Below are 14,278 nucleotides of genomic sequence, written 5' to 3' on the forward strand. Positions count from 1 at the left end.
TAAATAATATGGAATGGCACATTTTCATTACACATCTTGTTTAAACACAGGCCTCATTTCTTCTATAATACAAGAGAGAACTAGAAATGTCACTGATCCATAAGAGTCATGCCACTCTCCAAGGCCACATTTATACAGCAGAGTGAAGGTGCACTGGTGGCAGTGGCAGCAAAAAGATAACAGAATAATCTGCAACATCCAGTAGCCAGTTAATGCAGACAAACCCCCAGCAGCTCATCCCCAGCCTTCACTGACTACTTTGTCATCACTTTTCTCCTCATCTACATTACCTTTATGAGTGTAAGCACAGATAAGTGTTTTCTTGTTAAAATCACACTTTTGTATTGCCACCCTTGACTATATCTTCTTGACTGCTCTAAACTAAGGAAAACAGGGTTTGGTATTCTGCTCTTGACATATTTGTCTTAAGCCTGTTTGAATGGCAGTTTGGAGTATGTGGACACAAATGGGGTCAGCAGGTTATTTCAAGACCTAGCAGAGGTCTCTGTGGGAAGTGTGGCCTCGCTGTGTGCCTTACTGTGCAATTTAATGCAGTGATGTTCAGTGCACTGCTGTGAGCTGTTAAACTCTTCCCACCTCTTGTCTTAGAGGCTGCTCCATTTCAGGGAGCTATGTAATACTTGCACTAGTTTATAGTTCACATAAGAAAGTTTCACCAGATGGCAAGATCGTCACCAAGATGATGTGCACTTTCAGGACATGTGGCATTCTTCGTTTGCTGTTTTGTGAGTAATTCAAAACTTACTGTCTAATGTAATTTTCTTATTTTCTGCTTTTGACTACTTGTATTCACTAGCAGTAGTTACAGAAAGAAAAACTAGATCAGCCTAAAACAATAATCCTAAGAGGCCACATCCTCCAACTATTAGTAACTGAGTTTTCCCATTGAGGGTTAACAGTAAAACCATTCCTATCTTATAGCTGAAAGGGATGATGATTGCCTTTGAAAATCAAATTAAAATAACTAATAAATCCAGCATATTCTGTTCAGCATCATCCCAGTTTGTACTTTCCTAGCCACAGTCTACAGGTTTGTACTGTTAAATGAAAATGTAGTTAAACAGATAGAAATGTTTTTCACATTTTATTCCATGATTTTACAGTACAGAATAGGCAATCATAAAAATTGGTCTTTACAGTAATGCTGACTAATAGGAATTTACTCATTTGAAGCTTACAAATGTAAAACTTCTGTCAAATAAATTTAGGCTCAGGTTCAACAAGATTTAGTTTTGAAAATAAACACATTAAAGACGGATATATTTTTAGGAAAAGGGCTCGGATAGGGACCTGGATGGGCCAAAAGAAATGTTTTTGACGAGGTACTCAATCTACCTGTCTCAAGTTTCCCAGGAAGCTAAGGAGGATAATAGATTTTTTTCCCTTACACTGGATTGTGAAGCTTAACTCATAAAGAACTTTATCCAAAACCATTAAAGCCAACAGAAATCTCTCACTGACTTTAATGAGCTTTTGTTCAGGTCTTTTACATGACAGCTGAAAGACTGCCATTGATTGCCAGCCCTAATTTTATAAAGCTCTTTCATATCCTCAGCTTGGAGGCATTTGGAAACATATAAATGTATAAATAAGAGCCTTAGAAGATAAAAGTTTCCTGGTTTACTTTTTAAAATTATGAGGGAGCTTCTCACCTCACATGTGTACATCCAGGAATATATCAGTTATTCCATGCACTTATTAATAACTGTTTCCTAGATAGCCCCACATATTGGTTGGATAACCATCTCTGCACTGCTGGATGCCAGCTCTAAACATTTAATCTAAACAAAATATCGTTTATAATGACTTTTCCCTTGATTTAGCCAGAATATTGGACACAATATAAATTGCCACTTTGCTTTTATGCTGGTAGTATCCTGACTATGCAAGCAAAGACAATAACTGATCTGGCATAAAATTAACCCTTTAAAATGTTTAAGACATTTGAAGCAGCAGAGGAGTCTAATACTTCATCAGTTCTTTATAGTATCTCCTGCATTTCTGATCTAAGAAAGCAGAAGCATTTCCAGGAAAATTACTTTTATATTTCCTAGGCTGCTGAACTACAACCCACAGTAAAAAATTCCATCAAACAGGAAAATTACCAGAACTGAAAACAAAAAGAAGAAACTTCAAAAACTGGTATCTTAATTATACAAGGTATTCATTATCACATTTCTATAGTATGTCAAATAAGGAATGATAACCTAATATTAGAAAAGCTTGACTTCACTCAGAATTTAGAAACAGTAACAGTCAATTTAACAGAAATCTCTATCCTAATCCAAGTAACTGAAAAAAAAATCCAGCAATATGTAATTTTTATACTCCTTAAATAATAGTAAAAATATGCAAGTTCTCTAGATGTTTATTGGCTTCTATTCAAAACAGCTGTTTTCACTGTTATGAATGGCTGACAATTTCCAAACCTGAAACACATCAGCATTAAAGCAAGAGATGTATCACCTGCCATTCAGTATCACACAAAGAATTTTTTTAAAAGGCAATGTGCAATAGCCATATACTAATTAATTTAGTCCCATATTAAGGAAAGGTAATTAATATTTAAGTTCTGATCATATACAAAGTTAATAGCATTTCTAATTCAGCACTAACCATAGATACCCTGTTTTTTTGTAATATCAGTTAAGGTTCTAATTTCATTCAAAGACACAATTAAGCAGAAAGGAACTAGTACACCTTTACAAATCTTAGTTTAAACATTTTCATTTCATTTAGACACTTCAGGAAAATATGTGTCTGTTCTTTAAAAATCCAATTTTAGTCCTATAAAATCATGCAATAACAAGATATTATTTATATTATATCATTTTTATTAACTAAATTAACACAATTTAATCAGGTCAAGTAGTACAGTTTAGAAATTCATATCTCTCCAAAGGTGCATCTAATTAGAATTTGATTGGTATCAGGGTTTTTGCTTTATCAACCTAACCCATTAGGCCATTACACATATTGTTATTCTCTAAGAGAAAAGATTATTCTAACATCTGTTCTCAATCTGTTTTTCCATAATTTCCTTTTATGCCCCATGTAACTCATTAAGTTCATCTACAAAACATTACTGAGTCTACCTGCACTACAAATGCCTTTCTACTATATGATCACATGAAAATAGAAGAAATGGTAGCCTACAACACAGTCCACTTAAACCCCCCACTATTTCTACTGCATCTTTTGATCAAAGAAAACATAATTTTGAAAGTCAGAATTGTAACACACAAAATGTTTAACTAGTGTCCTAAGTGACCTTATACTAACAAAGTGAGAAAAACATTTCCATATCTTACCATGTCTGTTCCTTACCACTGCTGCAGTCTTATGAGAGAAATTTTCTTTCAAAAAGTACATACCTTCTGAATGGCTTGAAAGAGTGATTTTAATATTTTAATTCACTTGTGCAATCTCCACAGTACAGAAGAGGAGTAGAAAATGTCCCAGTAACCTAAAATCTTAAATATGTAAGATGAAAAGAACCTGGAGTGCAGTGTGTCCTTCTAAATACACTTTCCATTTTCTTCTACAGAAAAAAAAATTCTATATTTTATTATTCTGAAGCTAGTTTCAAATCCTGTGATCTCTTCTGCCCCTTCTGCTTCCATTCAGCAATTGCTGTTCTAATTTGATTTTGAGAGGAAAATACCTATTTACAGCTGACTTGCCCATAATGTATTCATCAAAGCAATGCAAAGGTCATTCTTCCTGCAGAAAGATAAAGAATTCACTGTCAAAACCTATCCTGCTAACTCTCAAAAGTGCCATTGCTGTAAGAAACCTGACATGCTATCTGATGTTAGCTAACAACAGATGATTAATGTGAGGTCAGCGCCTAGGCCAGGGGATTTACTAATATTTATAAACATCAGTGAATTGAGCAAATATCTGAAGATATTTAGATTTACCCCAACATTCTATCTTGCATGAAAGCTACATGGTGTCTACCTTGAGGATTTTACCTTGTATGAATTTCTGTGTGAGCTGCTGTAAATCTGAAACCAATGTCCAACTGCTAAGGGTTCTTTATGCTCTGAGCCTACAGTGGCAGTATATTTGTAAGTGAAAAGGAGATTAGTGGCTTTATGACTAAGATTTATGTTGGGAACAGACAGTGACAGAGAAAAGCTTACTAAGGGAGGAAAGAGATACCTGCACAGGACAGACTGAATTAATTCTGCAGGAAAGAACCTCTAAAACTAGATGTTAGAAATCTTAGGAGATAGAAGAAGGAAAATAATAATGGAAAACAGCAAGAAGTACAAGCACAAAAAAGTGAAACAAACTAAAAGAAAGCATCACCATTACATACTCCAAATCAGACAGTAGGCCTATTTTGCATTATTTCCCCAAGAAATAATTATTTAAACTTAATAACTGGGCTAAACTTCTAAGCTTAGAAACCAGAAAAACTCATAAGGTCATTAATTCAATAGTCAGTGGGATGACTTCTGTATGAAATAGATATATAGCATAAGGGTAGAAAAATCCAATCTTGACAACTTCCCTGTGACACACAGTGGGTTTTAAAATAATATTAGGGGAATATTCTCTCTTAAAAGGAGAGAAAAATGTGGAATAGGGCTAAAAGAGCTTGTATTTCCACAGCAGGATACACAGTTTATGCAACTATTTCCTGCATGCTAGATTAAGTTACAACAAGAACAAGAATCTATACAAAGTGTAACAGAGCCAAAATCAAACCCAAACTAGAGTTTAGAGAAAAAATTTACCATCCTCCTGATGAAAAGGTGCATACTTTTATCCATCAAGAAACAGATTTTACAGGTTACATTTTCTTTTCATTCAATATGCAAACTAAATTTAAATATTTACTTTGGGAACAGTTTTGAAGTATCTCTACTATTGTCCACTGACCAATTTACCAGTTAACACTTGTTAAGCATGGTTACAGTTTCCCATTTTTTTTCATCCCAGCACTGGCACTAAAGCAAGACAAAGCCCCCAAGAAGGGAATCATTCCAAATTGTATCAGCTGGCAAAATGTCCTCAGGGAGCATCTGTCAGCTACAGGGAGCTGGCTCACCCTCTGGCTACAATTCCAGTATATCCTTCCAAATTTAAAAGCTCTACCACATCTTCCATGTGGGGAATTGAAAGTAGTCTTTATTCTTTTTATAATAGCTAAGAAAAAACTCAATATCCACTGACCAAGGTATTTTATAAAGTTTAATAATTCTCACAAAAAGAATAAAAGTGCAATCACAATCAATTCATACTTGATGTGTTTCACATATGCAGTTATTCTGTTGCAAAGTGTGACATACAGAGAATTGACTTACAGGACCAAAAGCGTTGCTGTCAAAGCTGTGTCCATGGTGATCCCCTTCCACCCAAATATGACCATGTGGGACTTTCACATACTTCTTTTTGTATCCAATGGTTCTAACCAGAATTGGAAAAAAAAATGGTTAGTTTAAAAGATTTTTAAACAAACAAGCAAACAACAACAAAAAGAAAACAAACCCAAAAACCAAAATACAAAAAAAAAACCCAAATCCAACAATGTTAGGAAAATCCACATATTTCCAGGTTTGAAATTTGACCTTGCATACAACTCAGCACCTGCTTAAAACTACCTGCACTGAAATCCTTTGGACTTGAGAGTGTTACTGAAGTCAAAATATACGAAAATTTTGTATGAGTTGGTTGCAAGGCCTGTTTACTACATTGTTTTGTCAGAAATAACAACACAAGAAAGGAAGAACAGACTTTTCGGTTAAATATAATTAACAGATTATTGACTCCACCTCTGTAGTGACAAAATTTTGAACCATCAGAATTTATCTCAGGTAAATACCAGTGAATGTACTTACGTCACAGTTACATAAAGATACTGTTTAAGACTGGTTTTATTCATCAAAAATGTACTGTCGTATCTAAACTGGCCTCAGATTCAGAGCATAGATTATTCTGTCCTGGAGGCAGGATTCATACAGCTGTAACAAGCTAAACAGGATAAGCTTAAAAAAAACCTTTAAGAGAAGGCCAAGTGATGAAGAAAAATGACATTGATGCCATCATCTAATGAAAAATCATACTGGTGCAGCATGTCCCAGTATTACAACATGACAAACTACAGATTAGTACTACAGCTGAGGTGCAGAGTGTGTAAAATTCCTGTATTTAGTTCTCCAAGTAGCTGTCATTTTCATAATGCCAGTCTGCCTTCTACCGCACACTTCTGCTTGCTTTCAGATGCGACCTGTTATTCTGCAATCATTCATGCAGAGAAGTTGTTGTGCTTTAACCCCAGACAGCAATTGTCATGCACACTGAATTATTACCAGGATGAAGCATTTACATATAGGACCATGAGTAGTGATACCTCTTATTTATTTTTGAATAAACAAGTCTGTCCACTGACAGAAACAGACTTTTGATCTAGCTTGTTGCCTCCAGCTGCTCTTCGCTTTTCACTCTCTGGAAGATAAGCCCTCAGAGCAGAAGGCTGAAGGAGAACACTAAAAAACTGAGAAAAAATCAACTGGAGAGAGAAAACCATCTTCACCAGGAGATTACAGCTGAACTCTGTAACAGCACTAATCAAGGATATTCACAAGTCAAAACAAAAAAAAATTGGGGAAGTTTGTTTTGGTTGGGGAGGAGGGTGAGTATGTTAAAAGGACAAGCTAATCAATAACCTGGAGGCTATGAAATATTAGATAAAAAAGGAATCCTCAAAAGTTCATTTTATTAACTTTGACTACATTAATCAAATAAAAACAATAATTACTTAATTTGCAAGTCACAAAATCTGACTAATCATTTTTCAAACAGCTATTTTTTGGCAGCTAAAAGGATGAGCATTCCAGTACTATATTTTAATGGAATTCTACATGTACTTTCATTGAAAGCTGAAAAAATAATAACCTATTTGCAGAAAAGAAAAAGACTGATCTTGTTTTTTTCTAGAACAGTGCCATAATACACAGTATTCAAGACTAAATTTATAAACCACTGAAAACAAAAATGTAAAACTGTCCTAGTTGGTAAATATATGATTTCCTAAACATAAAGATTATGCTATAATAATTCAATTATCCTAAAAAAGTAATTTTTTACTATGCAAATATATATATTTTTTTTTATATATGACATACAGTTTGGACAATAAAATTATTTCTGTTTCATGATTTTGTAATGCTTCATCTCATTGATAGTTTCTTCTATAAAGTATCATGCATTTTACTAGTAAAATGTTTTAAAGTATAGGCTGAGAGTTGTCCATTAATTCTGCTGTTTGGTTAGACACTTCTGAAAATTATTAAATGGGTCTCTTCCATCAGTGACAAAGCCAAACAATAGCTCAAAAAGTATTTAATTTTCCCTTCCATTCATCCTCCTGAATACACAAGAATATATTGTGACAAAGTTTTGTATCCTTACAGACTTCATGCACAAGACTGAATTTCACTCAGAAGGGTGAAAGGATTTGAAAGTTAATTCTGCTGGCATGTTTACATCATAAATGTCAGAAAAATAATATGGCAAAGGCCAGTCAGTGACTCAATTTCAGAACAGACACAATCTCTTATCCCCAGATAATCTCCTCCTTTATTATGATTGGGAAATCACTAAGAGGAAGGGAAAAAAAGAGCTTTGCAATAAGTACACAGAAACAAAATTGGAGGAAAAAATTGTCTGCATGGATATGTCTTGTAAAGGTTTTCAGAGACCCTCTGAAAATCTAAGGGTTCAACACAGGTGTCTGGTGTGTTCTTTAAGGCCTAAGACAAAAAGAAAAAGATTACAGACTGCAGTAATTATAATTGGTTCATCTTATTATTTCTAAACCAGGGTAAATAAGTATTTTGTTTCTACTCTTGAAATAAGCATCATAAACCAGAATATTTTCTTACTCATGCAAAAATAAAGTATCTTGTAGTGATAAAAGAGGAATTCTATACAAATTCTCATATTGGAAAAAGCAGCTTATTCTACACAAGTAGTTTTTACTTAGAGGAAATAGAATTAAAATTCACAATGTTAATAAACATATTAAGGGAATAGGGCAGAAAAAAAGAAACAGAAAAGAAACAAAAAGCAGCAGTTCTAGTTGTCTACTTTAGTAGATGGGAATCATACTTCTTGGATAAATCCCTTAAACTCAGCAGTTAAATGTAAAACCTTCCGCCATATCATGTTTGGGTTATATAAATCGAGCTTTCCCACATATAGGCTCAATAGAAATGTAAGTTATATTGTAAAAAATAAGTGCCTGCATACCCGTGAACAGAAGAGAGGCAAGAAAATCTATTTTCCTAAAGCAATTCCTTCAAAATGTTACTGTAGCATTTGCATAGGGCAGTTATCTGGGGACTTTGTACCCTCTCTAGAAATACTACTGCAAACACTGTCCTGTGGAACACTCGAATTTGAAAACGAAGTTTTATTCAAGATTTTCACTGCATGCATTAATAACAAACCACAGCAAAGAATCATGTTACAGTGAACCAGATCATCTGTTTCTTGATCTTGGTTTTAATTTTTAAAATAGTTTCATTGTTGAGAATAGAGTACACAATAGAGTAATAAAATATTCCTGCAAACAAACCAGACTACAGGCTTTAGAAAGCTATGTTTGATTCACCATGGTAGGTTATTTTTAATTACTCTTGCAAAGACTATGTTGATATTTTTAAAATAAAAACCCACACACTTGGTGTTCTTACCTAAGAAGAGAGGCCAAATTGATTCATAGTCAAAATTAGCCATTGGCCCTCTCCTCCATGAGTCCTGCAGAAATCTCTGACCTAAATTGCAAGGAAGAGACCACCTCTGTGTGCTACATTGGCAATATGGCTCCTGATCTAAATGTACTAACGAGCATTTATTTGTTTCATTCATAGTTAAACATTTTAGCTGGGCATGCTGAAGTAAAACTACTGTCCATCTTTTTGTGCAATTCTACAAGGCCAAGTTACTAACACAAATATAATTTTTGAAATTGTTGACTTCACTCTTTTTCTTATGGATAGCCTTGCAGACTACTGCTATCAACTTTACAGGTTTAGATCTATGTAAATGAATAGCAGTTTTAAGTGTAATGATCAATACTTCTGTGAAAAAGAAATACAATTCAAAGTGAAAAAATACTTTGGAATGCTTCTAGCACTCTTCAACAATGGCTGCAAAACTAAAAGTCCTCAAGGCAAATATCAGTTTAAGGTACTATTAGCTCACTGGGAATTTTACATCAATTCCTTGTGAGATGTCTTTGCTACAAAGGAATTGCAGTCAATAATATAACATATTCTGAAAGCAATGCAAACTTCTATTTATCTTTCTTAGTTGAGTGTCCTTAGACGCTCTGACTGTAACCATGCCCTCTGTTCGCTCTAACACATGAAATTTTTAATTAAATTTTGAAGACATCTGAATGATTTCATAAGAGAAAAATTGCAGTAAGTAATAATTAACTTAGTATTTGTTAATTTCATATCTAGTTCATTAGCATAAGTTTTAATTACTGAACAATCTCTTAAACTTCATAAAGCCTCTACTAATGAAGAGTAGTCTTTCACTTTCTTAAATTAACTGTCTTGTAATAAAAAAATAAAAATTATTTAACATTTCTTATTCTTCTGATTTATTTGGTTTGCTTTAGCAATACTTCAGGCAAATACATTAAATTACCCAGATTTTGATATATAGAATCCAAACATCTGTTAAAAACCATACTGGTGTGAGCAAAAAAAACAATTTCAGGTTTTACTGAAGTCTTTGACACATTAGTAATAATCACCTATGCTGCTGTTTCTCAAACTGTAGTTGAAGTCTCATTGGCTTAAGAACAGGGTCTACCACAATTGGAGTAATTTTCTTGTTCAGAACATAATGGAATTACATTTATCTTTTTAGACATTTTTAAAGAAGTTGGTCTGAAATTCTGATTTACTTTTTTTCTTACATATGAGGTACATTTTGAACCTTTGCAAAGTTTTTTTTTTTTCTCCACAATTTAATAGCTAACAGATGTACTTATAGCTATCCTTGGCTGAGAAATAATTTCAATCTTGACAGTCAAAAATGAGCTCTATATGGTATTCTAACCACCTGCCCACAAGCAAGAAAAATCTGCTTTTTTAGGATGCGGTAGCAGTGCCAAAGCAAGTAACTTGGCTCGGCTAAGCTGGATGAGGAACGATTGCCTTCAGTTTGATTTGACCTTGAGAAATCCAAAGGTCTCAGCAATCTGCATATCTTTGGGTGTCATCTGGGAACAGATATTATAGATAATGTCCTGTTTTCAGAGGAGATAAAACAAAAATATAAACTCTTTTGTAAAATAGGTAGTCTCTATCATACTTAAGAACAACTTTCTCCTAGCAACATGAATTGCTGTACATGTTTATTGGGTCTGCATGGCCAGGTTTTGGTAGCATGAGGTCTATGGGGTGGCTCTGTGAGAAGCTGTCACAAGCTTCCCCCACGTCCAAAAAGGCCAATGCCAGCCAGCTGCAGGATGGACCCACTGCTGGCCATGGCCAAGCCCATCAGCTGTAGTGATAGGGCCTGTTGGATAACAGAGTAAAGAAGGGGGGAAGGTTGCTGTACAATGGTAACTTCACCAAGAGAGTGAAAAATATTTGTTAGCTCTGCACAAACCAGGGTCAATGAAGGAGGAGGAGGTGCTCCAGCTCCTACAGCAGAAATTCCCTCTCAGATTCTGGTGCAGACTCTGGTGAGTCAGGCTGCCCCTCTGCAGCCCATGGAGGTCCGTGGGGGAGTAAAGTTCCACTTGCAGCCCATGGAGGACCCCACACTGGATCAAGTAGATGCTTGAAGGAGGCTATGAGCCCAAGAGAAGCCCACTCTGGAGCAGGCTCCTGGCAGGACCTCTGGCCCATGGAGAGAGGAATCCATGCTCTAGTAGGTTTTCCTGCAGGACTTGTTACCCTGCAGGGGACCCACACTAGAGCAGTCTGCTCCTGAAGGACTGCACTACATGGAAGGGACCCATGCTGGACTTCATGAAGAACTTAATGAAGAACTGCAAAGTGTGAGAAGGACTCATGTTGGAAAAGTTCATGTTGGAGACTGTCCCATCAGGGAAAACCAAGATCAAGTGTAAGAGTGTGAGGAGTCCTCTCTCTGAGGAGGAAGAAGCACAACACCTATTCCATGTTCCCCTGCACCACTTCAGGGGAACAGGAAGAAAAAATTGAAAATAAATTTGAGTCAAGGAAGAAGGGAGTGGTGGAAGAAGGTATTTTAAAGATACAGGTTTATTTCTCATAACCTACTTGCTTGGTAATAAAATATACTCATTTCCCCAAGCTGAGTCCATTTTGCCCTACATGGTAACTGGTGAGTGATCTCTGTTTGTCCTTATCCACACCAACAGGACTTTTGTTCTACCTTTTCTTTCACATCCTGCTGAGGAAGACAGTGATAAGCAGCGTTGGTTGACACCTCACATTCAGCCAGGGTCAACACACCATAATGTGGAATTTTTTCCACATACACAAATTCACAGAATGAACAAATGCTAAGATATTCAATTTCAAGTGACACCTTGATCCCAAAACACGAACCTTACTGCAATATAACATGTAAGTTTTATTAGTATCACTGCGGGGAATCTTACACATGACACTAAACACCTTCCACCTCCTCAGAAATCTCCTTTCTCACTTCTAACACACATACAGCCATCTGTGCCTTTCTACTTTAACTCTTCCCTTACACATACAAAAAGACATAAAGCCATGGTTGTACATATGAAACTACTACATTTTTTTTTTTTTTCTGGAGGCCAGCTACAGAATATGCATGAGAGTAAGTAAATTGGTTAGGGAATATTCACCAGTTGTGTGCAGCTATTAACTTTTGCTTCAGAGCTGTTTTCCATACAAGCTGCAGATCCACCAGTTATTGAGAGGCCTGACTATAAAAAATGCATCCAAACTCAGAACTTGGAAAGTACTGGAGGATCCCTAATGCTTCAGGTATTGCTTCATAAGCAATGCCAGACCTGCTATATTGAGAAGGGAACCCCCAAAGGAAGACACCCATAAATGATGGAGATGACATAATCTGAAACAAAAGACTCCCATTCAGTGATATTAAGAACAGCCATGATGGAGTCAGTGATTCCCTCTGCCTATAATCCGGCAAATTTTTAATTATATAAATTCTGTTTTCACTTTTTGCCATTAAATATTTTGGAGTCTCAGGAAAAACCAATATAATTTACTGGTTTCCTCATTTGGAACAGAATTATGTTAACAAAAACACCCACTTTTTAATAAATAAGCAAAACAGTTAAAGCAAGCTGAATGACAAATGCCATCTCTTTTTTCCCAGCTAAAGCATTCTTACCAAAGTGCACCAGTGCAGGCTCCTATAACTCAACAGTGCTCATTATAAATAGAAATCTGTTATGGAAAGTACAGGAGATGTTTGTAGCCCTGCTTCGTTAGTTAGATAATTTCTCAAAAAGTATGTCATTCTTAAAAAAACATAGTGATTTACCCATTACTTGCTTCACCAGCATTATCATAATGCAGTTAGAAACTTTTAAAACACAAGCTATTCAGGAAAATTACTGGATTTGTGCATATTTATCTAAAATGATAATATGATTGAAAGGACAAAGAGTAACCAGCTCACTTACTAGAGAGATTAGACTCATTTCAAGGCTGACGTTCCCTTGTTAACACCTCATTTTTATGAGAGAGGACACTGTAACAGAAAGAGACTAGAAATAATTGTAAGAGTGAAAAGATGTGAGATCATTGCTTGTGAGATTCACAAAATGTATGGCATCATTGTTATGAGCAAAAGTATCCTTGATAGATCAATTTACCAGAAAAGGATGCTCGTCATACCTCTGAATCCAAAGATATTTGACCAAAACAAACCAAAGACTTAGAAGGAGCAATTAATGTCTCTTAACTCCCTTAATATCACATAATTTCCCAGATAATTGCTCAAGTTTATGTTTAAGGCATATGTCAGCACAATTAATTTTTCTATTGTTTCTTTCTTTCTTTCTTTCTTTCTTTCCTGAATTTTCAAAATATCCTTAAAATAGTCAAGATTTTTAATGAGGAAGCAGCTATGGAGCTGCTGCTGTTTTGTATGATCAATATACATGATAAAATAAATGCTTTATCTCAATCCACTTTACCTTCATACATCTCTTTCTGGAGAAGATTTTTACGATTTCCACCATTCACTAAGAATGTTTCCCAAGGCTATAATTTAATTTGATCTTGGATAATCATGATATGACTTGATAAGCTTTTCTAGAATTAATTTTATTTTCCTGTGTTTTAAAGATACAGTGTACATCTAGGGCCTAGGTTTTGTCCCTCTTGATACTTTTACCAGTATGTAGGTATCTGTATCACAAAGGTCTGTTACGCTGGTACTGGCAAGCACTCCATAAGTTGATTCAAAAAAGCTCTTTTCTTTTAGACAGGAGCTCTTTTCTACATTTTGTGAATTGTAGAGTTCTAGAGGCAGTACTTACCAGCAATGCCAGGGGACCTGGATTTTAAGGAAATAATTTCTCCTTGGGTAAAATCTCTTTTCATTCATTTGCAGTCACTTTTTATGATTCACATTTCCAGCCTCACATTGTTTTTCTCTATTTTTTTCAATTCATACTACCTTCCTTCAGAAATTGTAAAAGGCCACTGCAGATCCCCATGCACATAACACTCAGCAGCACAGGAATTTCCCTCTGCTCCTGAGAGTTTTGCTTACCTAGTCAGGAGGCATGAAGCATTTAATATTGCTTGTCCCAGCAATGCAGAATTAATTTTGCTCCCACTGCTAAGAAAGATCAACAGCAGCTTCCCTCACAGAGATTACTTTATCATTTTTTCCTGTAATATCTGTGAATAGTTTTGTTCTTGGGCCTTCTACCCTATACCCATTATTTATATTTTGTGCTGCTTTCTTTTCCCTGCATGTGTCTCATCTGTTCTAGCACTAGCAGAATTCTTATTTTATGATCCTTCCCACAGGAGATCTCCTCAACCCATTCAGGAAAATACAATTTTAGTGAACTTTAATAAAACAATGGATGACTTCTGCAAACTTGTTTTTGAAATAATAGAATAAGTCCAGAATCTGGGTTGGGTTTGGGGTGTTTTGTTTGTGTTTTTTTGTGGGGAGAGCTGTTGTTATTTTTTGGTTGGTTTTGGGTTTTGTTTGGGGTATTTTTCCAGATTGATTAAACCTAAAGCAAAATACTACAAAAGGT

General features: G+C 35.4%; 1 protein-coding gene across 1 annotated transcript in view; it reads right to left on the reverse strand.

Annotated features, from left to right (window-relative positions):
• IMMP2L (inner mitochondrial membrane peptidase subunit 2) overlaps positions 1-14,278 on the reverse strand; it is a 403,902-nt gene that overhangs the window by 85,551 nt on the left and 304,073 nt on the right. The window contains exon 5 of the mRNA XM_005519273.3: positions 5,340-5,442. Within this exon, the coding sequence (XP_005519330.1) occupies positions 5,340-5,442 (103 nt within the window). The remainder of the gene's footprint in view (positions 1-5,339; positions 5,443-14,278) is intronic.

The sequence above is a fragment of the Pseudopodoces humilis genome, chromosome 5 (genome assembly GCF_049639895.1).
Source record: "Pseudopodoces humilis isolate 2021_Gansu_Grassland_sample_001 chromosome 5, ASM4963989v1, whole genome shotgun sequence".
Taxonomy (NCBI): domain Eukaryota; kingdom Metazoa; phylum Chordata; class Aves; order Passeriformes; family Paridae; genus Pseudopodoces; species Pseudopodoces humilis.